This window comes from Oenanthe melanoleuca, chromosome Z (assembly GCF_029582105.1).
Source record: "Oenanthe melanoleuca isolate GR-GAL-2019-014 chromosome Z, OMel1.0, whole genome shotgun sequence".
Taxonomy (NCBI): Eukaryota; Metazoa; Chordata; class Aves; order Passeriformes; family Muscicapidae; genus Oenanthe; species Oenanthe melanoleuca.
The window spans coordinates 11,338,660-11,364,504 of record NC_079362.1 but is presented as its reverse complement, the minus strand read 5'-3'; the positions used below and the strand labels follow the sequence as shown (position 1 = coordinate 11,364,504).

The 25,845-nt window shown below is 41.4% G+C and overlaps 1 protein-coding gene across 2 annotated transcripts in view; it reads right to left on the bottom strand.

The window, feature by feature from the left end:
- Positions 1–23,865, bottom strand: part of CEMIP2 (cell migration inducing hyaluronidase 2) — a 49,626-nt gene extending 25,761 nt beyond the window's left edge. Inside the window, exons 1-6 of one of the 2 annotated variants that reach the window (XM_056513624.1) lie at positions 23,589–23,865; positions 11,195–11,531; positions 6,699–6,839; positions 5,601–6,162; positions 2,326–2,495; positions 914–1,102 (exon numbers count right to left, since the gene is read on the bottom strand). In XM_056513624.1, the coding sequence (XP_056369599.1) occupies positions 914–1,102; positions 2,326–2,495; positions 5,601–6,162; positions 6,699–6,839; positions 11,195–11,519 (1,387 nt within the window). In that variant the 5' untranslated portion in view covers positions 11,520–11,531; positions 23,589–23,865. Of the gene's footprint in view, positions 1–913; positions 1,103–2,325; positions 2,496–5,600; positions 6,163–6,698; positions 6,840–11,194; positions 11,532–22,756; positions 22,937–23,588 lie in introns of those variants that run through there. The other variant, XM_056513623.1, reaches the window with a different exon arrangement.
- Positions 23,866–25,845: the final 1,980 nt, after the last annotated feature.

Below are 25,845 nucleotides of genomic sequence, written 5' to 3'. Positions count from 1 at the left end.
ACAAAACCAGAGAAGAGCATCCACAAGCTGCTGCAAACTAACACTGCAGAACAACAGTTGTAAGTTTGTGCTATGGACTGATGCTGCAGCACACCAGGAGTGAGGGGAAGCTCCAGACCAGAAGCTAGAGGACATCACAGGGGAGGGCAGCAGCACCATGGAGCAGGTGTGGAGCAGAAGGAAACAGAGACGCCAGCATAGTTGGCAAGCCAGTCCCCTGGGAGGCTCTTGTGATGTCAAGCAGAATGACTCAGATAATAAAAAGGAAATGGTCAACAACATGCATGACCATTTACTTGTGCATCACACCCAAAGGAAAAACAGATTGCAACGACTCAGGGATATCCTGTGAGAGCAGAATCTTGGAAGGGCTACTTATTGTATAACCATTTTGTTGGGGAGGTGGAAAAAAGGAGACTTAGGGAAAGGAGAAAAAAAGAAAAAAGGTACAAGTTCAAAGACTGCAATTTTGTTTTCCCTTCCTGTTTTTATTTCTACATTTTTAATAACAAAAGAAACAAAAAAAATTTAATGAGAACAGTTCAAAATATGAGAATTACACTAAAGACAAAGGAAACAAGTAATGACACAACAGCTATTCAAGCATATGTAAAGAGAACTTATGAAAAGATAGAAAGGAGCCAAGGAAGGAAAACAAGCCTAACCCTACTGGAAAAGAAAAAAAAAAAAAAAAAAGGTACTCAAAGAGCCTGGGAAGAAATAAGAAAGAAAAGTTAGCATGGTGAGCTGTAAGGGAGACCTGACATACCGAGTCATTTTATAGCAAGGAGAATTACACACCCGTGTATGTGGCAACAAAGCCATACAGTGACTCAAGAAAAGGCTGCTCTTTACTGCTTGCACTGCAAATACATACTTCACTCAGATCTTCACATGGTGACTGCTCACATACCTTTGACTTTAACCTGATGCTTGGTACACTCCGGGCAGGGAAGGAGGGTGAATTCCTCTGTCTGATACATGGAATAGTCTGTGCTCGCAACCACAATCCTGTCTCCTGGTTCCCAACTACTAACATCATCAAGAAGATTCAGTATTACTCCACCCACCGCTTCCACCTGGAAGCCTGATATTGGGACACCTAATTAAAAAAAAAAAAAAAAAAAGATTATATTGACCTTTATGTGAAATGAAACAATTCCCAAGAACATACTAATAAATATGTAGATTTCACAGGCCCCAAAGCCCTCTGAAGTACAACTCTGACCTCAAACATGCCAGTGTGAGATGCCTTTACAGCCTGTTTACTTATTGGATCACAAAACAAAGGGAAAATACAGAACAAATGGTGACTGGAATCATCTATGATTTTTTTTTTTCTTCAAAAAACCCTAGTTTCATATGGCAGTAATTTGTAGGGCCAGCTACCTCCAAGTGACACTGTTTTGCCATTTTAAACTGTACAGATGTAATCAAGAATGTGGAAAACAAAGCAGAGGACTTTGTTTTTTAAGCACAACTAACAGAACAGTTTGGCAGACTAAATTGCACACACATAGAATTTCACTGGCTAATGATGCATTTGCATAAGTTAGCTTTTGCTAACTCTTGAACCTAACTCTACAGCACCAGCAGGTAAAAGATGTATTTTGGTGGATTTTTTTTTTATATATATAAATCTATACATTTCCATGGGGCTGCAATAAACAGTAAAGGGGTAGTACCAAATAGCTCAACTGCCTAACAAATAAACTTATGACTACTAGAAAAATTTTTGCAGAAAACACAATAACATTTAGTAATTCTAAAAACAGAAAGAGATAATTACCATAAAAACTCAGATCAAAGATATCTTAAACTAAAGAAATTAAAAAAGGAAAAAAGCAAGCAAGTGGCAGGTCTTTAAGCTTTTTATATCACAGGTTAAACTTTGTATCAGAACAGCTGCCTAAAGTTCAACACTCTAGCAGCTGCTGAAAATTGTAACAAGAATAGAACATTTCTTTCACCTTCCGTAGTTTGTTTCTTTTTATCATAATCAACATCTCAGAAGCTTAGATTTAAAATATACATGAACTCCCAAATTACAAAAATAAACTTTAAAAGTATCAGAACTTACAAGATTCCTATCCAAATATACTAGAATTTAAGACTCAATATTATGCTGCTCACATACTGTATACAGAGTGAGAAAATATGTCATACTGAAGAACTGTGTCCTTCTATTTCATCCATAGCAAGAAAAAACTACTTATAGCAGCATTCAAAAATTTAAATTGCAACCAGAAGTTCTAGTGAAAAAAAAGCATATAAAGTATTTTTTCTTTTTCCCCAACTGTAGGATTTCACAAAACACTTTCCTACCATCATTCCATTCGCTGTAAGCTCTCACAACAAACTTCTGACCATCCACTGTGAAAAACTCTTTTTGAGCAAGAGCTTTCCCACCAGTGCTGTGGTTTTCATAGTTTCTCACTGATTCATTACAGGAAGAATTTCCACCACCTATAACACCAACTAAAGCCCAGGCTTGCCTGTGAAAATCAAAAGTAAATGTTTAAATATAATGGCCCTTCAAAAATTCTTTACAAAACCAGGAAAAGACAAGGAACATAGAAGTAATAAAAAACCTTTTGCTTGCTCTTCCAAATTAATTTTAAAATGCAACTTCAAAATGTAGAAGGAAATGGGCAGATGTAATAGCAGAGAAAAATAATTTAAAATAACTCTGTGTCCTATACACAACTGGCAAACATGAGAGCTCTTACTGGGGAAAACTTCCATATACATTTTTAGTAAACATCCAACAAGATACACATTTTTCCAGAAGTAAATTGCTAGAGATGTTTGACAAAAGCCACACAGGATCCTACTCTCAAACAGCTTTAGCAGGGCCTAGGAGGAGGAAGTGTCACTGCCAATGTTCCTGCCATTTGCCAGCAACACCCCAAAGGAACACTCAGGACTCCAGCACATTCCTCAGGCCAGGAGGGATGGACACAGCCAGCAACAGCCACTGGTGCTGGCCCCTGTGCTGGACAGGCAATAGCTGTTGAATCTTTCAGGATGCTCAGACCCAGAAAAGGAAATGCATGCTGTTACACAACCTTTGTACTATATACCACTGACATGGGAGTGTTTGGAAACTAAAAGCAAACAACATGCCACAGATAGCTGCCACCAAGTTAAATAACAAGTTTATTTTGCTGTCCTTTACTGCTCTGTAATGACATAACTATGTGTGCAAAGGAAGCAGTCAAGATCATCTATTAAAAAGCCAGACAATTTTGCATCATTAAAATTGAATCATTCTCCCCAAGTGAGAAAGTGACAGCTAGCTGGACTGCAGTCTGTTGATAATTATTGATTCAAAGGCAGATATTAAACCTACCTTCAATCCAGTAGCCTTTATTTTAACCCTTCTTGATGTTTTTGTTGATTGAGATCAAAAAGCCAAACAATACTTTAGCATTAACATGTTCACAGGAATAGTATATACTGGGCCAGCATTTTAGCAGCAGCAAACACGCTGAGCATTTCACATATCAACATTTAAAACAGTTACTTTGATGCATGCTTTGCATTTCAGGTGTTGCAGGAAGAAGTAGAAGGGGTGAGGGCTGTAATGGAGTATTGACCTCCATGCTGACATATTTTTCACTAGCTTTAGAGGTTTAAGAAAATGACCCTGCTTTTCCTGAGCAAGCCATCAGGGAGAGCTTCTTGCCCACCTTCCACCACAGAGATGGTTATGCGCTTACAGAGCCTTTATTGACTATGGAAAGCATACAAGAATCAGTTCAGCAAAGAGAGAGAAAAAGGCTGCTTCTCCCCAGTTATAGGCTAAAGAAGTTCCTCATTTCAGACAAACTCGTGTGGATGTCATGGGCAGAGACAAACCCCACAAACCTACACCTCTCAGGACAGCCTGGGCTAGCTGCACCACAGCCTGAGCAATCTGAAGTCACGCAGGCTTTGCTGCTTTCAGGAAGGGGTAATCTACTATAGGACATCCAGGTCTTGGCACTTTTGGCCAAAATGCTTCAGAAGCAAGAGCATTCCATCCCACACCCTTGTGCTTACACAGCCAGTGACACAAACGTACTCCTGACGGGAATTGAGGTCAGAACATGCCATCCTGACTGACACGCCAGCTCGCCTCTGCCAAAGCAGAGGGAGGAAACTAACTGGAATCCAGATGTCAGGAGATAGTGAGGGATAAGAATAGAACGGAAAAACCAAATGACCAATTTCTTGGAAAACACTGGACAATACAAAGAGGTTATACAACACCATCCCAATAGAAGAAGAAGAACAGACTGACAGGCAGTTAGGAGACTGGGTATACTTTTCAATTGTACTGCCAACACAGAATCACAGAACCATTTAGGCTGGAAAATACCTCCAAGATCATCACATCTAGCCTTTGACCGATGGCCACCTTGTCAACTAGACTATGGTACCAAGTACCACATCCAGTCATTTCTTGAACACCTCCACAGATGGTGACTCTACCACCTCCCTGGACAGTGTTCCAATGCTTAATATCCCTTTCCACTAAGAAATTCCTCCTATGTTCAACTGTAAACTTCCCCTGATGTAACGTGAGGTTACATCCTCTTGTTCTGTCACTGGTTGCTTAGGGGAAGAGGCTGACCCCCACCTGGCTCGTAGGGAGTAGTAATAAGGTCCCTCTGAACCTCCTTTAATTCAGGCTAAACATTCCCAGCTACCTCAGCAGCTCCTCATATAACTTACATCCTTCCTCAGCTCTGCTGCCCTTCTCTGGACACACTCCAGCACATCAGTCTAAGGGCCCAGAACTGGACACAGGTATGGCTTCACCAGTGCCCAGCACTGCTCTGGTCCTGCTGGCCAAACTAGTGCTGATAGTAGCCAGGACTTTCTTGGCCACCTGGGCACATTGCTTTATGCTGCCCAGAGCAGTGTGGACAACTCTGCAGCACAAAGCCAAGTTTAGAACATGTACTGCAAAAAGCCATCTGCAACAATTAAATGAAGAGCAGTGTAAGTTTCCTGCTTTGGTAACTCCTGTTATACCTCTTCTACTGTCTCACCATCCAAATCCTGACCAACTGAAAAGAATGGCCAAAAGACATACGAACACCTTGTAACTGCATTTCAATCACAAAATAATTTTACAGGTCAGGTCCTTTGAGAACTCAATGGAGAGATAATGTACTTTTATTTCAACAGTGCAAAAGTATAAATAAGATGTCTGATACCTGGGTTTAGTATCCCCTAGAAACAATGCTTTGGGTTGGAAGAAACCTTAGAGAACATTTAGCTCCCCTCCCTGTCCTTCCAAAGTCATACAAATTAAAAGCTTCACATAGCAACTGTTATCCATCTGTGTCTTAGAATGAGGAAAATATCCTTGCTGCACCCATTTTTAATTTCTATAAAGAACAGTGAAAGCAAGCAATTAGGAGAAAGTAAAAAAGCCTGTCACACAGATACCAGTCTCCGCATTGTACTGCTAACTGAATACTATTATGGCAGGACTACATACAAAAATTCTCAGAAAACTTTATGAACTGTCAAAGTTTAACAAATCCCCCACAGCAGAATCTGCATATCATCTTTACTCACCACAAAAGGGAAAATAAATTACTTACCTGTAGCTTAATCCTCTGACAAACTTACTTCCCAGAAGATTTTGAATAGTCACTCTGGTTTCCTCCAAAAGATTTTTAGCAGCTGAATCTCCTACAGCAATAGCAATAATGCGACCAGGATGCCCATTTTTCAGTAAGTTCTGGAGTTTTATGCTTTCCTCTGCAAATTCATGAGTATCAAACTTCAGCACTTCCAAAACCTCTGCTGTATCCTGATCGATCACTCTAACATTTAGTCCTCGGTAAAAATTCTTTTTAAATGTATAATGACCATAGGCCAGCCCTGAGAAATATATAGTCTTTGACAGAAGAGTCCATGATACTTTCTGGTGCCCGTGCAACTCCAGCACTCCTTCAGGGCCCACACCAATAAATTTTTTGCCAAATTCTGGCACATCAGCACCTTCGTTTGACTTCCCATACAAAATAATAGTTGCTTTGGATTTATAGCGGCATTTCTCTGCTCCAACATGAAGCATTCCACCATCCTTTATCAGGATAAATCGAGTTCTCAAGGTAATATTTTTAGAACCTTCTTTATCATCACCAAAAACAAGTAAACCTAAAGGGAAAAAAAAAGTATTTCTGTACATCAAAGCAAAATTCAGAGAGACTCAAATAACCAAGTTCTGCAGGAAGAACAACAGAGATGTCACACCCATGAATTAAGCTGTTATACTCTTATATATAATTCTTACATATATTACACATACGGGTAAGTAACTGCTACCAATTGTGATTTATCTTTCTAAGAATTTGCTGGTTTCTTCCTATTCTTTTTCTGCCTGTTTGGTAGGATTATACAAGAGTTACCATTGGAGGACCAACAGATTGAGTACCACAAAAGCTACTAACAACCTTGCTTTCCTATATTGCACAGAAAACTACATCAATAATGCACTGAAAAGATACTAGAGTATCATCACAGAGAATTCATCTTTTGAATGATATACCTGACCTGGCAGCAAGATGAAAAGTAAAAAAGCATGGGAACTGTCAATCAGTTGCAAGATGAAGTTTCAACATATTTTAATGCAATCATAGAAGTAAAAAATATGCAGGAAACTGAAGCAAGGTGTTCATCTTGCTATTTCATACCTCCATCCTGTATAACTATAGAGTGTACTGTAGCGTCTGAGTTCAGACGAAACAAATCCCCTTTTTTGATAATAACTCGTTTTTCAGGATCTTTTCCAGGGCTCCAATTTTTAAGGCGAGGGTTCTGATCAGGACAATTCTCTGCAATACAATGTGAAATCCAGCTTTTAAAAAAATTAACATCACCACACCAATCAAGGCAGCATCAGGATGAACACAAGTAAGAAAGGGTCAGTCACCCAAAAAGGATGCCCACATCCTGCTGTGCTTTCAATACTGCAGTCATTGTATCTAATTAGCCAAAAAGACACTGGGAAAATAGCTAAAGTCTCAGGGGAGGAAAGCATTCTTTTACTGAATTAAGCTACTGTTGACCATAGATACTTTGGAACACCATCTGATTTTTCTCTTTATTTATTAGATCACCCAGAATAGATGAGAAGAGATAAGTGGAATGCAGTCAGATAGAGAGCAATCACACTGAGCACTGGAAGCCTTAGGCCAGCTAACTAGGTTAACATAGTTGTAAATAATCTAAGTATCTCACATCCTCAAGGTCTCAACCCTGCCCCTTCCTACTTGTAAGCACTCAAATCATTCTTTCAGTGGAAGTCTGCAGGAGGGTCAAGACATCCTTAACATATTTCATATGAAACCAAACCAGCTAGAGTAGTTTTCCAGGAGATGAGACATTTGGGTCTAACTTAAACATTTGTATCCCTTAGGAAGTCAGCTTAAATATCAGGCTACAAACTACATGACAGCAGAGACACACATAGTCCTTGGTGAAAGCTGAGGAACTACTCAGGCTAGAAAATGAGCTACAAGGCCAGAGGAAGAGAGACAGTAGCAAGAAATGACAGACTTCAGGCAAAAGCAATGTTGTATTTATACCACACACCTCTTTAGCTAATTGAGCATTTGAGTAATGTGGAAGCATAGACACACTACAAAAACTGCAAAGTATATTCCTTGGATTATCTTACAAAAATTAAATATTAAAAAAAAATTAAGTAGTAAAAGTATTTTTCCTATGCAAAAGACAATCAAAAAGTTGACAAAATAAACATGTTAGTGGGCCAACTGAGGTTAACTGCCAAAGCAGTCTTTTAATATCCTGTCTTCTGAAGAAACACCCACACTTCTGAACTACTACTTTGGAGGCCAAAACCTATCAGAAATAGTCCATTCTTGCAACATCTAAAGAAGCCAAAACCTATCCACAAGTTTAATACAAGCCAGCCTTAGTTTTGCTGACAGAAATGTTTTTTTGTTTTTTTCCTTTGGTATTAACTCTCCACATTTCAAATCCCTCCCAACTCAGGAAAGCCACATAAACCAAGATTTGACTACCAGTGGGGAAAAATTAGCAAGTTGCAGAAAGGGCAGAAGGCATACAAGTAGTATTATGAAAATAAAAACAAAATAAAATCTTTTGGGATGATCCTATGAAGATCAGCTTTTAGAAAATGTAATTCAACACGAAAGAAAGCTGAAAAGCAAGAACTGCTATCAGCAAGACTTGCTGAGTACTCAGCAGATAAAGGCAAGTCTACTGCCTGACTCATGCAGCATTCCTAATCCCTTTTCCCCAGACACCACATACATAAGCAGTGTGAAGAAACACTTATTTCCTGGCTGGTAGGAAAGGGCAGTGTGAGGAAACCATGAGTCAGCAACCTGCTGACTTCTGCTTAGTGTGATTCACAGAAGAGCAGATCTAGTGACCGTATATTTTTCTACTGAATCAGAAAGAAGATGTATAAAACAGTAACTAAAAAAAATTACCATTTTAATGTCTATTGTACATTACAATCCAGCAAGAAAGCCATTAGAATCAGAAACAGGCACTCCTGTAGCATAAACATGCTTTTGGGGCATAGTGGGTCAACCTTTTTGGCAAGCAGATCAGACGTGTTTAGCAAAATTTTGAAATTCTCCCTTAGCAATTGCAGTGGGCTGCCTGAAAACATCAAATATTTAGAACTTCACCATATGTTATCTCCAAAATTACCAAGTAGATTTTACAGATAACAGTTACTGCCTTTAGAGTTAAAGTTAACTAAAAACAGAAGCACCTATCAGAAACCATTAGGTGCTGACCTTGCCAAATTTAGCCACGAATGTTGGAAGTTTTTCAAGTCAAGCCTCTGCCTCAAAACATTTCTGCAAAAATGGGTCAGCATTTCTTCAGGTTTAGTGGCCTCTATTAGAGCCAGGGGAGAGAAGTAAAATTTCTGCAAGTGGTGGAGGAAAAGTACACCATTCCACCCACAAGAAAGTAGCCTCACCAAAAAAAATACAATGCTAGAACCTCTCATGGAGCAAGCACGTGAAATTTGAAAGGAGAAAAAGACAGGTAGGGAACAATTCTCAAGATACAACTAAATAGTTATTTTCTGCTTGTTTAGGCATCATGTCTGGAATTTTTAAGGCCTCCAGGAAAGTTATCAGTGTTATATTAAGCTCAGCAGAAGTTTGTCGGACTTTGGAAGCTAAATTTTCTGAGGGTCCTGTTTACCCCCTGAGCAAGGTCCAGCAAGAGTAAAGAACTTTTCCCTATGTCCCCAGCTTGTCATTCTGACCCCACATCAGAAGCTCGGGGAAATGGGGAAGTAAATTGCATTTCCACTGCTCTCCCTGATCTCCAGTGTTCCGGACTCCTTAGATGAGTCAGGAGTAGATGTCAGGAATACAGAAGCAAGGAGGAAAAAGGAACCAGCTGACAAGCAGGAACAGAAATGCTGACAAGCAGCACCTTCCCTTCAGGGAAAGTAGAGTGGCAGTTCAGAATTTACGCGCATTTACTACCAAGTGTCACACTCCTTCCACTGCTTTTTAAACAGCCACCTGTGTTGTTTGCTGCAGTACTACACATGCTTGGGCCGGAGCTATTATGCACATGTTAATGCACATTAACATTTCAACCTGCTGGGGAACTTCTGGGGAGTTTCTGCAGCAACCATACTGCAAGATTAAAACATCAGCCAGGCTTTCCTTAGTGCCTGAAGGAGTTTCTCTTGTGTCAGGGTTTCACAGTATCACCGAATAAATACACTGGAAGGGACCACAGTGGGTAATCCGGTCCAGACTCCCTGCTTAAGCAGGGTCATCCCAGAGCAGACTGCATAGAATTGTGTCCAGACAGTTGTGGAGTACCTCCAGTGAGAGATACTCCACAGCCTCTCTGGGCAATCTGCTCCAGTGCACAGTCACGCACGCAGTAAAGAAATTCTTCCTCATATTAAGGTGGAGCTTCTTATTAACTCGATTTCTGGCACAAGAGCACCAAGAAGAGCCTGGCTGCACTTCAAAGTATTTCAGAGCGTTAACTGGGCAAGTCTTCCTCCAGTCTCCTCTGGAATTTGTCTGTAATGGAAGTGCTTACTGCTTATCTACCTGTTACCAGCAATGTGTGTACAAGCAATGTATAACAGAGGAATAATCTTCCATTTACTAGTCCCTAAGGTTTTGTTATTTTCCTTCATAATTATTAGGAAAGCTCAGTAACTTCACCCAAGGAGGTATCTCAGCAAGCCATCACCAAGAGCACTTTAGCTGTATACGTGTATTTATTTTGTACTGCTATTTGAAATCCTCAGTTGGTTATCTGATTTGTTCAGCCTGTGTTGCACTGACTTTGGAAACAGTTTCTTTTTAATTCCTATGTCGAAAGCCTCTGAAAGTCTGTTATTACAGTAGCCAACAGTTTCAATTCAAATTTCTGTTTAGCTTTCAGAAACCTGACTACTACCTTAAAAACAGCCAAAACCTCCAAACTCGCCAAAACAACCCACATTCCAAACTTCACCACCAATATTTAGCAACTGCACCTCATAGCATCTTCTAGGAGTAATTTGCTAGAGAGATGTACACTTTGTGTTCACATCACCTATTAAGGCTTTACAACCACAGACACACTTCAGAGATTCTCCAAATTCAAAACAGTTTTCTAAAATTAGCTGAAAACAAAAAATAGGGGCTTATAGATCAAAAACGTTCCCTGCTCAATTTGGACATAAACAAAACAAATACATACTATTAGCACAGGTTCACAGAGATTTTTAAATTATTTTAATTTAACATTTTTTACTATCTTCCTCAGTTACTGCAGAAATAGATAGGATTTAGTTTTGCCTACAATTTGTGAATCTATGAGACAGCTTCTGCAGATAAAAATAATTATGCTTAAAAAACATTCATGCCTCTTTCTCCCCTCGCCAATAGTAAATCAATAGTAAAGATTATTATCTTTATTTACTGTTATGCCTTACTGCTATTCCTTTCTGTTTCATATAAGTAAATCAAACCATACATAATCAAAACAACATTGATAACAAAAAGAGGAGCTGATCTTTGCCCCCAGTCTCTGCCTCCTTCGACATTAAAATCACTGTGAGTGTCCTATTAGATTTCAACATTAATCCTGATGCTGAATTATTGAGTTATGCTCACAGGTAGCATAACTTCTAGGATGACTTCCTTAATGAACTTACCATCTGGAGCATATTTTGAAGCTATTCCCAAAAAAATTCCCAGTGCAACAAAAAGTGAAAGGCTTGAAATGGCAGAGCAAATAAGAGTATTTTTATGCCTGTTGGCTTCTGCCTGCCGGCGGTGCTGCTCCACTGGCAAGGACGGGAATCTTGTCTGGGCTTCCTGTCTCGCCGAGGTAAATTCAGCTGCAGCATGGCTCTGCGAAGGCGGCGGGGGACGGAGAGGGGCAATTCTCCCCGGGACGTACCCCGAAGACCTGTGACTGCTCCCGTTCTGAGGACGGAGGAATGCAGGGGAGCTCCCCCTGGTATCAGTGCCTTGCATGTTATAAAGTCACTGGAACACACACACAGAGGGAAAAGATAAGAGACAGGATTTCAGAATACAGGTCAAAATGCATAAAACAAACAAAGAAACAACAAAAGGCAATTTTAAGCCATGTGTGAAGAGCAGCCGCTGAAGCTGCAACTGTTTACAAAATATTTGTTACTCAGTTTTACTGGTCGCTTGCCACGATATAACTGCATGGAACAATAGCATATGTGTCCAACAAAATTAAACTCAAAAGTATGTGGTGTGGGAACCCAGTACAGCACAGACCATTTCTTCACAGTTCCAGTGGGTATTTTTCACAAGTATTTTCACGGTTAACTTGTATTATGACATTAAGAAATCAGATGAACAATGAGAAAGCTAGCAACCCCTGCTTCCCCACAGTTATGCAAAGAATAAACGTATTCTTTCTGTACACAGAAGCTGAACAAACTCCTCACTTTCCCTTATGGAAAAGAAGCTGAAAAAGACAAGCCTGTCTTCTACACTGGAAGTCCTAAAAGCTGTTTGAATTGAAACACCAAATTCTACTTTATTTCTAATTATGCTGATGTAACTTAGCCAACACTTTTAATAAGCTGAGGTGCACAGAGCCAGCAAACTCTTAATTTACTCACAGCAAGATTCAAACGCTTGTAAAGGTGCATCATGAATGGTTTTTTAAGAAACCATACCTCGTATTCAGCAAACCTTTTTTTCTGATTTTCTCTGCTGAGATGCCTGGATTTGGACAAAAGCCTAGAAGCAACATGACTGCTCCGGATCTCTGTGCCTACTGTCTAGAAGTGAGTGCTGCTTTTATTTCAGTTACAGGCATTGTTTCCATCTTTCTTCTGAAGCACACCAAGAGGAAAGCGTACCAGTGCCATTACTGCCTGGCCCATCCTCAGCAGCAGTTCTAACTCATCACAGTTGTCTAACTTAAGAGAGCAACCTGCATTTGACTGTTTTCTCTGGTTTTCCAGTCAGCAGTGTGGTACAGAGTATGCACAAGGCTGTAATAATTTTTTTTTCCTAACCATGGTTAACATTTCTCATAGATGAAATTATTTGAGAAGGATGCTTAAGTCTCAGTTAACTGAAACCTAACTTTTGAAACTAAATCCTGAAAGGGATTTAGGCATAAGTCATGTGCATTAAACAGCAAAGGGTTGGAAAAATAAGAACTACAAATAATGGAAGAGTATAAAGATCCTCTTTCTCTTCCATTAACAAAGGGAAATCTGAGCTACACTCTGAAGTGTCAGGCATGCCGATGAAGGAGAAATGTGACAAATGAGTCAACTAATCTTATTCTGAGAATAAGTAAAGGAGCCCTTTGTCCCACACGCTGCAAAATCTGATACTTCACTGTTTCAAGGAAAAAGAGCTGTTACTATTGAACAGGCTGGATTACCCTTTCATGGGAGACAATACATCTCCAGATGTACGCACAATGACAATGAAGGCACTGAAACATTAACTGGAGTAGCTATTCCAGAGTGCAAAAATTATTCCAAGTCCTCCAGAAGCACTTCTTGCACCTGTTCATTATAACTAATTAATTTTCAGCATTCTCCTTTTTGTTCTCTGACAAACCTAATCCTCTCCTCTTAACTTAACTGCCCAACCTGTTACATGCACTATGGAACACTTTGCTTTAACCTCATGTGCTTTTACACTCAGCTTATCACCTCTCAGCAGTGAAATTAATTTCTATGTTTTAGATGTGGTATTAAAAGCTGAAATCTGATTCAGTATTGAGATGACTTTTTTCAATGGCTTGAAACCCCAATTTCTTAAACTTGGTTAATTTTTCAGTTAGGACATTTTTCTGTGACACTGAGGAAATTACTACAGTGTTCATTATAGAGTAATAACAACAGTTAAAGAGTCTTGTAACTACTCAGCTATATCAACTGAATCCATATTGGCTATGGAAGACTTGAAATAGTTTTACAAAATAATTTTCCCACTATTCTTCCCACCAAGTTCTCCTAAAGTACTGCCAGGCCTCTAAAGAAATAACAAAAAAACCAAACAAAAAGCACTTATTGCACAGCCATTGGAAACACTTGTGTCATATTTCAAGCATATTTTGTGTCACACAAAGCATTCTGCTTTGTTTGCAAACCTCATTTTGGCAACTGCAAAAAGTTTCCAACTATCCCACTCAAGTAAAAACACAGGTCACCCCGAGGATGAGTGGGAAAGAGACAGTAGAATTTCTGTCTTACCCATGACAAAATGAAAATAATTAAACTAAGTCAATAAGGAGATACTTAGCACATTTTAAAGACCCACCATATATTTTCCCATTACAACAAGAGTAACCATTGCAATACTTCCTTCCCTCTTCATGTGTTATCTGAAATTCGCCAGCTGAAAAAGGATCTCTTCTATCCTGTAAAGCAGCTACTAGCTTTTTTTGAAAGACAGACTGATAATCTGATTCAAATTATTGGCTTGTTTATTTCCACTCTGTGGAAGCCTTCAGCACACATAGTAATTGTCTGTATGGCCAGTTATGCCCCAGAGAATGCTGGCTGCACAAATACAGTTTGTGTGTCACAAATAAAGGACAAGTTTTACTCTGCTAATGCATTTACAGAGTAAAATACAGAACAAAATACCCAAACAAAAATTTGCTTGAAAGTTTCTATGCATCTGAATTTTCACATGTTTCCCTTTGACCTCTGCCTAAGCTGTAGTCTCCTAAAGGAACTCATGATCTGGTCATCTCTTCCTGATGGTCAGCCCCAGAAAGAACACCTCTCACTTTTGCAGTTGTATTGTGGTACACAGAATGGTGCCATATTTTACTTTGCAGCTTGATTTGGAGCGCTTTCAAAAGTTTTCACACCATATACAACCAATTACCTAACATTTATACACAGGTCTATTATACAGTTCTATGAGTACCAATGTGTTATTTGTCATGACATTTACGAATACTGCTGTCTCACTATTCCCAAACTTCTTGCACGTCAGCTTTCAACAGAGTATTATGCAAGATTTAAAATCCATTATTCAACACAGCTTTTAGTCAGAGCCACACTCAAGCATGTGCTTCCAGCCCATGAGTAAGAGGGAAGCTTCCAATGGCACAGACTCAGCTGGAGTGTCTCAGATCCTTCAGCCTACAATGTATCTGGAGTATCTCATATAATTCATTGCCACCCATCTGCTGGATGACTGCACTATCTGCATATCGCTCTTTAGCAAGAGTAGTGCAACTCCACGCAATCCAGGTCTCTGCTCAGGCACCCCTTCCTACAGCATGAGCAAGCAAACAAGTACTTATACTGGTCACATCAGCCAACCCAGCTTAAACCACCTTAAATTTAAAAAAAAAAAAAAAAAAAAAAAAAAAAAAAAAAAAAAAAAAAAAAAAAAAAAAAAAAATTTAAAAGGTTTATTTTGCTCAGCTTCCAAATGAAAACAGTGAATGCCTGCAAGCCTGGATATGTCTACAGGGCAATTGAGCAAGCAGATGTGGACAGCAAACCCCAGCAGGCAGACAGCAGTGAGACACTGAACAGGCTGCAACATCTCCCATCTCCTCAAGTATTCCTTCACTACTTTTAACTTGTGCCACTACCACACTCCCATACAAGCCCGAGTTGTTCCACACAGTCAGATACTGGAAACATATGCACTGTACAAACAGGGGATAACCTAAGAACCTCCTGAGACATGACTCTTGTGCTCAGAAGCAAGCAGCATGCTTATCCATTACATGCTTATCCATTACTCATTTGGGGGCTGATTTACTGGGAAGAAATTGGCTTATTTTACCAGATAACTTAAACGTCACTCAAAAAGTGAGAAAAATACCAAGATATTTTACACTTCCATGTTGTCAAATGCTAAGTGTCAAATATGCTAAAAAACTCCCACACCTGCACCATCTGAAAACATTGTAAAGAAAGTCTACTTACTTCATGCAGTGCAAAGAAATTAATGCTTCTCTTCAGGCATATTTTAAGGATCACAGGTCTTAAAAATAAAAAAAAAAAAAGACAAACCAGAAGAAATTACATACTTGTGTTGATCTAGGCCATCAAACACCACCAGCTCTAGTGCTGACCTATTACTACACTGTCTAGTCTCGGAGTATATAATTCCTGCTAAGGAAAAGACTGAGCAAAGGGTGGAGGAAAACAACACATACACAAAGAATTATTTCCCCATGCAGATGACACTAAGCTGGGAGCGTGTGTTGACCTGTTGGAAGGCAGGAGGGCTCTGCAGAGAGACCTGGAACAGCTGGATAGATGGGCAGAGTCCAAAAGGATGAAGTTTAAGAAATCCAAGCACTGAGTCCTGCATTTTAGCCACAAAAACCCCATGCAGTGTTGCAGGCTGGGGATGGTGTTGCTGAACATGAGCCAGCCCTGTGCCCTGGTGGCCAAGAAGGCTGATGGCCCCTGGCCTGTATCAGGAATAGTGTGGCCAGCAGGAGCAGAGAGGTCGTTCTTTCCCTGTACTTGGCACTGATGAGGCTGCATCTGGAGTGCTGTGTCCAGTTCTGGCCCCTCAGTTCAGGGGGGATGTTGAGACACTTGAGCGTGTTCAGATGAGGCAACAAGGCTGGTAAGGGGCTTGGAACACAAATCCTATGAGGAGTGGCTGAGGGAGCTGGGGTTGTTCAGCCTGGAGAAAAGGAGACTCAGAGGTGACCTTAACACACTCTACAACTTCCTGAAAGATGGCTGTGGGCAGGTGGGGTTGGTCTCTTTCACCAGGCAGCACTGACAGAACCAGAGGACACAGTTTCATGCTATGCCAAGGGAAAATTAGGTTGGATATTAGGAAAAAGTTTTTTATGGAAAGAGTGATGAAGTAGTGGAATTGTCTGCCCAGGAAGGTGGTGGAGTCACCATCCCTGGATGTGTTTAAAAAAAAGACTGAATGTGGGACTAGGTACCATGGTTTAGGGAAGGTGGTAGGGCCCTTCAATGATCTCGAAGGTTTCTTGCAACCTAGTGACTCTGTACCACAAAAGTTATTACTGCTTTCCTGCACTTGTCTGGTATAAAACCAAAGAGCAGTGAGAAAAGCATGATGTGCACACCCTTACAGACCAAGTTGGTCAACTACAACAGAAATACAAATTTCAATGCTTCAAGTGTCTTGAAGTCCCCAGTTCAACAAATCTCAACCTCACCGGTAAGAGCAATTCCAAACAGGGTACTGACATGCTTTCCTTTCTGGTTCCACATATTTTCCTCCTTTCTCATTTCAAAGTTACACCTATTCACTAAGACAACAGATAGCATGTTGGAAGGAACCTACTTTTCCACCCATGTATGAAAGCTGGGAAGAATATGTGCAAGGTAAAAATGCACTGCTACAGTAATGTAACTCTTATAAATGACAATATTTAGAACAGCTCGAAAAAGCTCAGATGAGTTAAAAAAAACCTGTAAAAACTCTGACATGTAGACACATACACTGTTTACTGCATGCCTCCAAGTTTTTTCCCATGCTCAGCACTTTCAGAAGAAAGTTAGAGCAAAAATTGGCAAGAAACAGAGATATAAGAATGGTAAAAGTTTCAAAACTTAAAAGATAAGCTCTATTGCAGTAGATTTTTTTAATTTCCTGTGTTGCAACTAGTTTTTAGTGAATTTCTTGGCACGTAAAAAACATGTAAAATTGCATGATACACAACCACTGGAAACTCTCTGAGCCAAGGTCCATATTTCTTAAGCCAAATCTTTCAAAGTACAGAATCACAGAACCACTTCAATACCACACATCAGGAGACAGACCTGAAAGCATGCATTATATTTACAGTATAGAAGGCCTATAGATAAAAATAATCTTCATCAATTGGTCTAATGAAATCTTGGAGAACACAAGCCTCTCTCCAGTTCAGAAGAAATTTCAAACTTATAAAAGTAGGGAAAATTGGACTATTTGCTATTTACTGTTTAGGTGATATGCAAAACAATTAAGCTATTATCTGTGGATTAGAAAGTATGATGAGGTGAGGGGGAGAGGATGGTGAAAAGATTGTATTCCACAGTAAAGAGGTAAATAGACACTCTGGAATAGAATTTGTCTGTGGGAATAAGTACGAAATTATGGGCAAGTAAAACCACTCTCATGTCCATAGCTGACAGCACACAGAAGAGCCATGAATTTCATTTCTACCCTCTCGTGCAGGTGTTCTGCAGATCACCATTAAGGATGTGACAAAGACCAGAGGGTATTTGTACAAGAAAAATGGTTCCCTGCCTCGATGACAACTGGGCTTCTGTTCTTCACATACAGTTTGTGTGATTAAGTTCTGCAGTACTCACCTCATTTCACCTACAGAACACTTGATGTAGCAGATGAAGTATCTGATCTTACAGAAAATTTACGTACAAAACTTAGGGATTTCTGTAGTGCAGCAGAGATACATCTGACTGCAGAAAATGCAGAGACATGTTTTTCTCCATTTCCTAGATGCCAAACATCCTGTAAGCTTTCAGGAATTCTAAATTAACCAGAAGATACTGCAATTTTCAGTCTGCTTAAACAGAACTGCAGTAGCTTCAGATTTTGGCCATTTAAACAAAGAAACATAAGCCAGCAGCCACAGCAAACTATAGTCAATGTATCAAAAATGGTATCTGACATTTCCAGTGAATTCCATTTTCCTGCCCTTTGCTTCTTTTTGACAGTTTATCTTTATAAATTACTTATAAATTGAGGAGGTCTATTCTGTTTTTCATTCAATGTTTAAAAAACAGAATATTCTGCTGGAGGAAGCCATGCAGAAACAAGTGAATTATCGACAATTTAAATATAGCACATCCAAGAACACACTAGGAAATACAGGCAAAATGAATGGAATTGTTTTACTGCTCCACTTTCAGAAATGAAATGTTTAATAATTTGTATGAGAGATCAAGAGTGGAAACTTGCATTTTAGTCACCATTTGCCATTAGCATTTGCATTTGCCATTAGCTTGCTGCATGAGTCACAGATTATTGGGCCCCAAGCCTGTAACATGAGGAAAAGAAGTGGTCACTAGCCTCACAGGAACATTGTGAGGGTTAGTTTAGAGAACGCTTTGGCCTCAGCTTAGTGATGCATCAAAGTACAAGCCCACTTTTAAGTAAATAAATAACTACACTTAAGTCAACAACTTTCACAGGAAAGTGATGATTTGCCACATTCACCTTAGGGAACCTGAATAAAATGGTAGGTAAAAATCCAAATTAAAAAAAAAAATAAATAAAAAAGCTGGCACAGAAGTCTCTGAACTTGAATCCGTACTATATGCTTTGGACTTCAAGAATTTAAGTAAGTTCAGAGTGCAACAAAGTTGCAGAAGTGAAATACTTCAGGATTCTTGGATAAATAACACTGCCTCGAGTTTAGGAAGTCCTTGAAATACAAACTGGAAGCAGTGGCATCACAATACAGAAGCTTCACCAGATGACTATTACTCACCACTGTCAGACACGGGGTAATTGCCAGGATGGACACTTTCCTAACGTGATGTGGCCACTCTTCTACTATGCTTTAAGACCTCATTTAAATGTCTTTCACCTTCACTTTTCCAAAATCATCTCTCCTCCTCTAAGCCACTGTAACTGCCTGCTGAGTTCAGCAACAGAAAATACACCTTTACCTGATCGCTTACATTAACATGCCAAACTGGTACACAGTAGCTGGAACAGAGCACGATTTTCATTTTGCCGTAGGAACAGTGGCAATCTAGCTGAAGGGTAGAGCACAAAACAGCTAATGCATGAAGGCACAAGATCTTGTGAAAAGAGATTCTACTGATGAACTAAAAAATAATAAATTGTGTGCATATCGCAATGGCAACACTACCCATGGCTCTAGAGTCTCTCAGAAATCACAGAAGCACATGAGCTGAGAGCCTGGTGAAAAAGGAACAGTGACTGAACTTACACAGCATGATATGCTTGTACAATTTTATAAAAGAAAACAACATGCTATAATTTTATTTTTACATTAAAAAAAAAAAAACAAACAGCTTATTTAGGATCTCAAAATGGCAAATTCTCAATCTTCAAACAGCAAAACAAAGCCCTGTAATCCACCGTTAAGTATGCATTCTGCTGAGCTGGTGGCTACACTCATATTTTGGCTTACTACAGTGAATTCCATTCTAGGAAACTCCGAGAACTCTGCACCCTACTCCAAGTACTGCAACATCCTGCCAGGTATAGCTAGTCATCCTACATGACTGCACTACTCTTTTTGACATGTTTTTCTTAATCCCATGAGTCAAAAAAGATAAAAGAGCTACTAGCACTTACCCTTCTGTTCACCTACTTCACAACAAAGCAATAAAATCAGTTACAAGTTCTAAATTATGCTTTCTTTAATGCCTTCAGTATTTTCTTTCCATATTGGCAAATACATCACTTTTCCCCCTCACATCTTTGCTCAACTTTCCAACTCCTTTTCCACTTTCTTTCTCAGTATTACTATTCCAAGAAAATATTTCTGTGGATTTCTACACCCACATCTACAAATAACTCCTTCCCATTTATATTGCCAATAATACCTCCATTAAATCAGTAGTGAAATCACTTTTGGTAAAATAAGCTGAGAATATATCAAGTCTAATCACAATTTGACTCCAAACAAGAAGCTGCAATTTACAACACAGATTGTAATCACGTTTTGATGCATACCATAGGTGATTCTACAGAACAGCCTTATTAATGCAAAGCATGAACCTTACCTATACACATCAGATTACATGCCTATGATTTAATTTTTTAATATACAAAAAGAAAGATTTACTAGGCGACAATTTTCCCACAGATTTCTGTCTGAAGTTTTTAAATCACTGGTGCAGGCACATAGAAGGTGAAGAACAATTCATCAAAAGCACTGTGGGACAAGTTTCCTTGAAGTCATGCATGATGTGACCCATCAGACACATGCAGCTCCTCCAGCTGCAGGGCAGAGGTAGAAGAGGTGTGCCCTTACAGCTGTGGTGGCTGCAGCATCAGCCTCCAGCAGACAGTGGGACCCAGGCTCCCTCTCCTCCCTGCCCCCCACCAGCTCTGGTACAAGGCAGAATCAAGCACAGATGGAGCTCCAATCCTAGCACAGAGAGTAGTCAGAGCCTTCCCACAGGTAAAAAAGCAAACAGCTCCCTCCTATTCAACACGTAACATAAACAAAACTGAGTCACTGCTCATTTTCTGCAAACAAGACTTTCACAGCAAGAAGCTGAACTGACTTACCTCAAAACACAAAAACAGTACACTAAAACTGTTCAATAAAACTTTTCTGAAACACACTGGACATATAAATAAAGGAAGTTAATGATTGTGCTTTGTATTTGAAGCACATTAAAAGTTATCCATAATTAAAAAGCATTTCTAGTCCTAACTGTCCAAGCCATGCACACATTTCTCCGCAGCCTTGGTGGTAAGAATGCTGTTTGGAAGTATTTAAATAAGATTGGAAAGCACCTGTCCTACTGCACCCTGTCATTACTTAAGGAAATAAAACCTCCTTACTTCCTTTGAAGTACGAGCTGCTTAAATATGTATCAACTCAATGCAAAAAAAAAAAAAAAAAAAAAAAAAAAAGCTGCAAAATAACCAAGGTAGTCCCACAGCTTGCGTTCTACCTATTTTTATATTCATGCCTCAGAGGAAAAACAACCTTTTTTGGTCCCCTAGTTTGTCAACTTGGAATAAAAGTGATCTGTACCATCAAATGGCAAGTTCCAGTCACAGGACCTGTTACAGCTAGGAAACCTTCAGTGGATTTCATAAGGCCTTCTGAAAGCAATAGTTTTTACACACAGGGGCCACTGCCTTCTACTAGTTAGCATCTCTAACAACTAGCAACAAGTCAGATGAACTGGCTATAAGCTTCCAGCTAATTCTCAACATCACTTTAACCACAAAATACTGTGCGGGTAATGCACTAATATTTGTAATTAAAAAAACCCACAGTGTGCCATTGGAAAACATATTTCCCCATCTCAAAACAGCACATACCACAGCTCCTGTTGAGATCATAGGCTGAACTTCAGAACACACTCTCATTTTACCACAGGGTCTCACAAGACCCCATTGTCTTTGTCCTCTTCCCCTTCACACTCATTTTCTTCTTCCTGAATTCCTTTGTATCTGGGGACATTTCTTGTGCTTTACATGTAACTTATTTCTCCGGCCTCTTTGCCTAGCTCAATTCCCTGGCATACAGTCTGCTGGATGCTGTATTAGTAGACAGAGTGCAGGAGGAGCAGCCCCAACAAACTTGATCTGGCAGAAGACTTCACATTTGTGCAGGCAGTGCGCAGGATCTGTGCAGACAAAGCACCTCGAAGAGCTGTAGACTCCTAAGAACAAAGATGAACCTCCCTCCTCCTCACCGCTACCCGTGGGCTATTTCACATCAGTAGCTAAGCTGCTGCAAATCTTCTCCCGAGATTCATGAAAACAAGACTAATGCCACACAAAAATATGAAGTACTACTTTATCCCCCTTATTACATTGTCTTTGTCGAGACACAGCTGCTATTTTGTTTTTTAGAACTATCCCGAAATATAAAATCTCTTCCCTTTTGAGAAAACTGTGTCAGTAAATACACATGTAAAATACAAACAAGCTAGCATCTTCAGCCTTGAAGCCTTTAGCCTTCATCTAAGCTCTGATGTATCGCAAATGCAGAGGATTGATCGCTGCACCTCCTCCTTTCTTAGAGGGGCTGCGATGATGTACAACTCTCACTGTGTCTTCCGCGCCCCTGGGCAAGCCAAGCAGCTGTTGGTGATCAATCACAAGGACTGGAAGGCCACTCCACGACAGCCCAAGCACTCGGGGATGCCTGTGACGAGTCCCAGCGCAGTCACGCCGCGATGCGGACCCGAGCCCGGTCGCTCCCCACCGCGATCCCGGCAGCATCGGACCGGGCGCGCCAACAAAGGCGCGGTCCCGGGAGCGCGGCCCCGCCGCCGCACCTGCCGCGGCCCCGCGCAGCGGCCCCAGACCCACACCTGCCGGGCACGCGCGGCCGCCGGGCGGCTCCTCAGGGCGGCCGCGCCCGCCGCCGGCCCTCCCGCCCCGCCGCCGGCTGCTGCCGCCCCCGCTCCCTCCGTCCCTCCCCTCCCGCCGGCCCCGGGAACAAAAGGACCGGCGCGGCGGAGCCCTGCCGGCCGGGCGCAGCGGCCCGGCCCGCGCCCCAGCCGCCCCGGCCCGGCCCGGCCCCGCGCTGGCCCCGGCCGGGCCGGGCGCGCTCTCACCTGGGCCCGGCGCGGCGGCGCGCTCAGGGCGGCGGCATAGCGCTCCCCGCCCCGGACACGGCGGGAGGCCGCCGGCTGCTCGCCAACTCCGCCGCTCCCCGCCTCGGCTGCCGCCCTTACGCAATTGGCAGCGGCCGCAACCCCCGCGGGGCGACCCAGATCGCGGGCCCCGAGCGGAGGCGGCTGCGCCCCGCCGCCGCGGCCCCGCCTCCCGCGCTCCCGCCGCCCCCGCGCCGGGGGAGGAGCGGGGCCGCCCCCCGCCCCTCGCCCGGCCCGGCCGCGCCTCCGCTCGGCGCTCCGCCGGGCGCCGCGCTGCCCGGCCCGGCCCGGCCCTGGCGCTGCCCCGCGGGACTGCATCCCTCCGGCCCTCCGCCGCTGCCGGGAACCAGGTGCCGCCTCCTGCACCGCCCGGGCCTGGGGGCAAAGAGGAGGCAGGGGGTACTTTGTATCCGTGCCCTAACCTGCGGCTCTCTTCTGGGCAGCGTGGAGAAGAGCTGATTTACAGCTCGAGTACTGGACAGAGAGTTAGATGCCGATGTCCTTGTTGAAGTAATAACAACAGTAGTTGTAGTAATAATAACAATAACAGTAATAATAATAATAACAGTAATAATAATAATAATTCCACGGAATGAACGAGCAGGTGCTGCCTGGGCGGTGTGAGAGGTGCGCGAGGTTCGAGAGCTAGGCGGCAGCCGGGGAAGACACGGCGGGCTGTCCCGGAGGGACAGCGGGGAGAGATGCAGGGACACCCGGAGCGCGCGGCAGGCGACAGTAGCAGAGACAAGAGACACGCGGTGCCTGTCCGTACAGGCTGAACAAAGTTACTTACGGCAGCTGGAGTCCGGGCAGCCTGACCAGGGGAAGGAGCTGACGGGAGAACCTGATTCCGCTTTCTGATTTGTTTTTCTTTGTTTTAATTTTGTTTCGAGTTCTTTATGTTTTTTAAGTAAAATCAAACTAAACCCCAAAACGTTTTGAATGTCAGGGAGCCCCTGCCAGTAGCTGTTACACAGCAAAGAGCATCAATTGATATAGACATTCAAGAAGGACTGTGAAGCCCCAGGGCACTTTAACCGCAGGCTGCCGGCTTTGATGTAAAGCTGACAACGGGCTTCTCTTAAGTTTGGGACCTCCCACCATTTCCGTGCAGCAAGGTTGGGCCACACTCATTACTAATGAGCCAGTTAAAAAAAAAAAAAAAAAAAAAAAAAAAATTCACCAAAAAAAGAAGTAAAAAGCCGCACCCTGATCGGATCCAAGATACTTCAAAGAAATGCTTCGGGAAATACAAGCATTTCCCAACATAGTTATTTTCTTGGGAATATTCCAAACAGATGAAGTCAAAGTGATAACTCACTTGTATGTCTATGACCTACTAACTCTGCCTCCAGCGATTTCCTCTTTGTTTAAAGCATAGTAAGCATAGCCAAAATGGTGTGCTTATAGCTCATGGAGACATCTAGTGCCTGAATAATAGACTGCAAATCAGTCTATTTCATTAATCTGAAATCTCGGAGATCACAGTCGGATCCACCGCTTGCAATATTTCACCCCAGAACCGCAGGGTGCAGAGCAGTTTTACTGCGAACCATCGCACCACTGAATAGCAGCTGTCTGCGAGCAGGGACCACGGTGGAATGAACAGCTGCACTAGCTCAGGAGGGGCCTGTGACTGCAGTTTCGCTGCTTAGCTTGAGCTTCAGGCCTGAGATTTACGGCAATAATTGACTCAAGACAGATGTATGCCTGTATAGACACAAAAGGGGTTGAGACAGTTCCTAACTTGCCTTTGTCACAAAACCTAGAGAGGAAAGCCCTCAGGCATATGAATAAGACAATTTCATCTTGGCTTTGATGGTGTGTCTCTACTTCTTTCTTTGTTAGCCCAGGAGCACAATCATTGTAACACATGTAATTATAAAACTTTGCCTCTTTTCAACAAACATGCAAACTGAATACTTACATTTGCCAATTACTTTGGCTGAAATTAAATTGAAGGTAAGCACTGCTTATCTACTTGAAAGATATTAGTCCAGTAACAGAAAGTATTTATTTACTTTTTTATATACTTGTCTAAAGAAAGAAGAAATACAGACTGCTGATCAACATTCTCAGCCAGAAGCCTGGAAAAAAAGGTCATTTCAGTGATACCCAAGTGCAGATGTTTTTCCCAGTACTACTGTATACGGACATATAGTAAAACATTTGTACATACTTAAATAGTCTGAAACTAAATATATTGTATTAGGTATGTGTAGGAGTGCACACGTGTGTTTATTTTAGACAACCCACATAATATATTCTTTTCAGTCTCAGGCAGGTCACAAATACATTTGACCTGTAAAAGCACTTGATCATAAGCCTATAGAAAAATTAAGGCTGGAAAAGACCTTTAAGATCATTAAGTCCAACAGTCAACCCAGCACCACAGCCATGTTCACCATTAAACCACGTCCTCAAGCGCCATATCCGCAGGTTTTTTTTAACACCTCCAGGGATAGTGACTCCAACATGCTTTACAAATCTTTCTGTGGAAAAGATAATCAAAACATTTAATCTAAACCTCCTTCGGTGCAACTTGAGGGCATTTCCTCTCATCCTGCCTCTTGTTACCCAGGAGAAAAGACTGACACCCACCTCACTATGACCTCCTTTCAGACAGCTGTAGAACTCTTACAGAATAGAACTATCACCAAACAACTTTAGTGTTTTTAAATGATAGATACATTTGAATAAAACAATCCCTAAACCCTGTAAGTATGCAAAATATTGGACTTTGAAATTTCCTGAGTATTTGAAATCTATGAAACACAAATGACGCACTAAAGCATTAGTGCATCTCAGTCCAGTATCACTTGTTTCTTCATGCTGCTTTGGGTTTCAGCAGAAAAAAGGTTGATAAAACATATAAATCAAAATTTTAAAATGACAAAAGATGGACTTGAAAGTGTTGATTGATGCCATCACTATAGTCTAATGATTTCAAAATAAGCAAGAAGGAAGCAGCTTTTGTCCTTCTGAATAAAAAGACATACTAGGAGAGAGGAAGGAGCAAGTTAGGAAGCAACAGGCAAGAGTAAATAAGT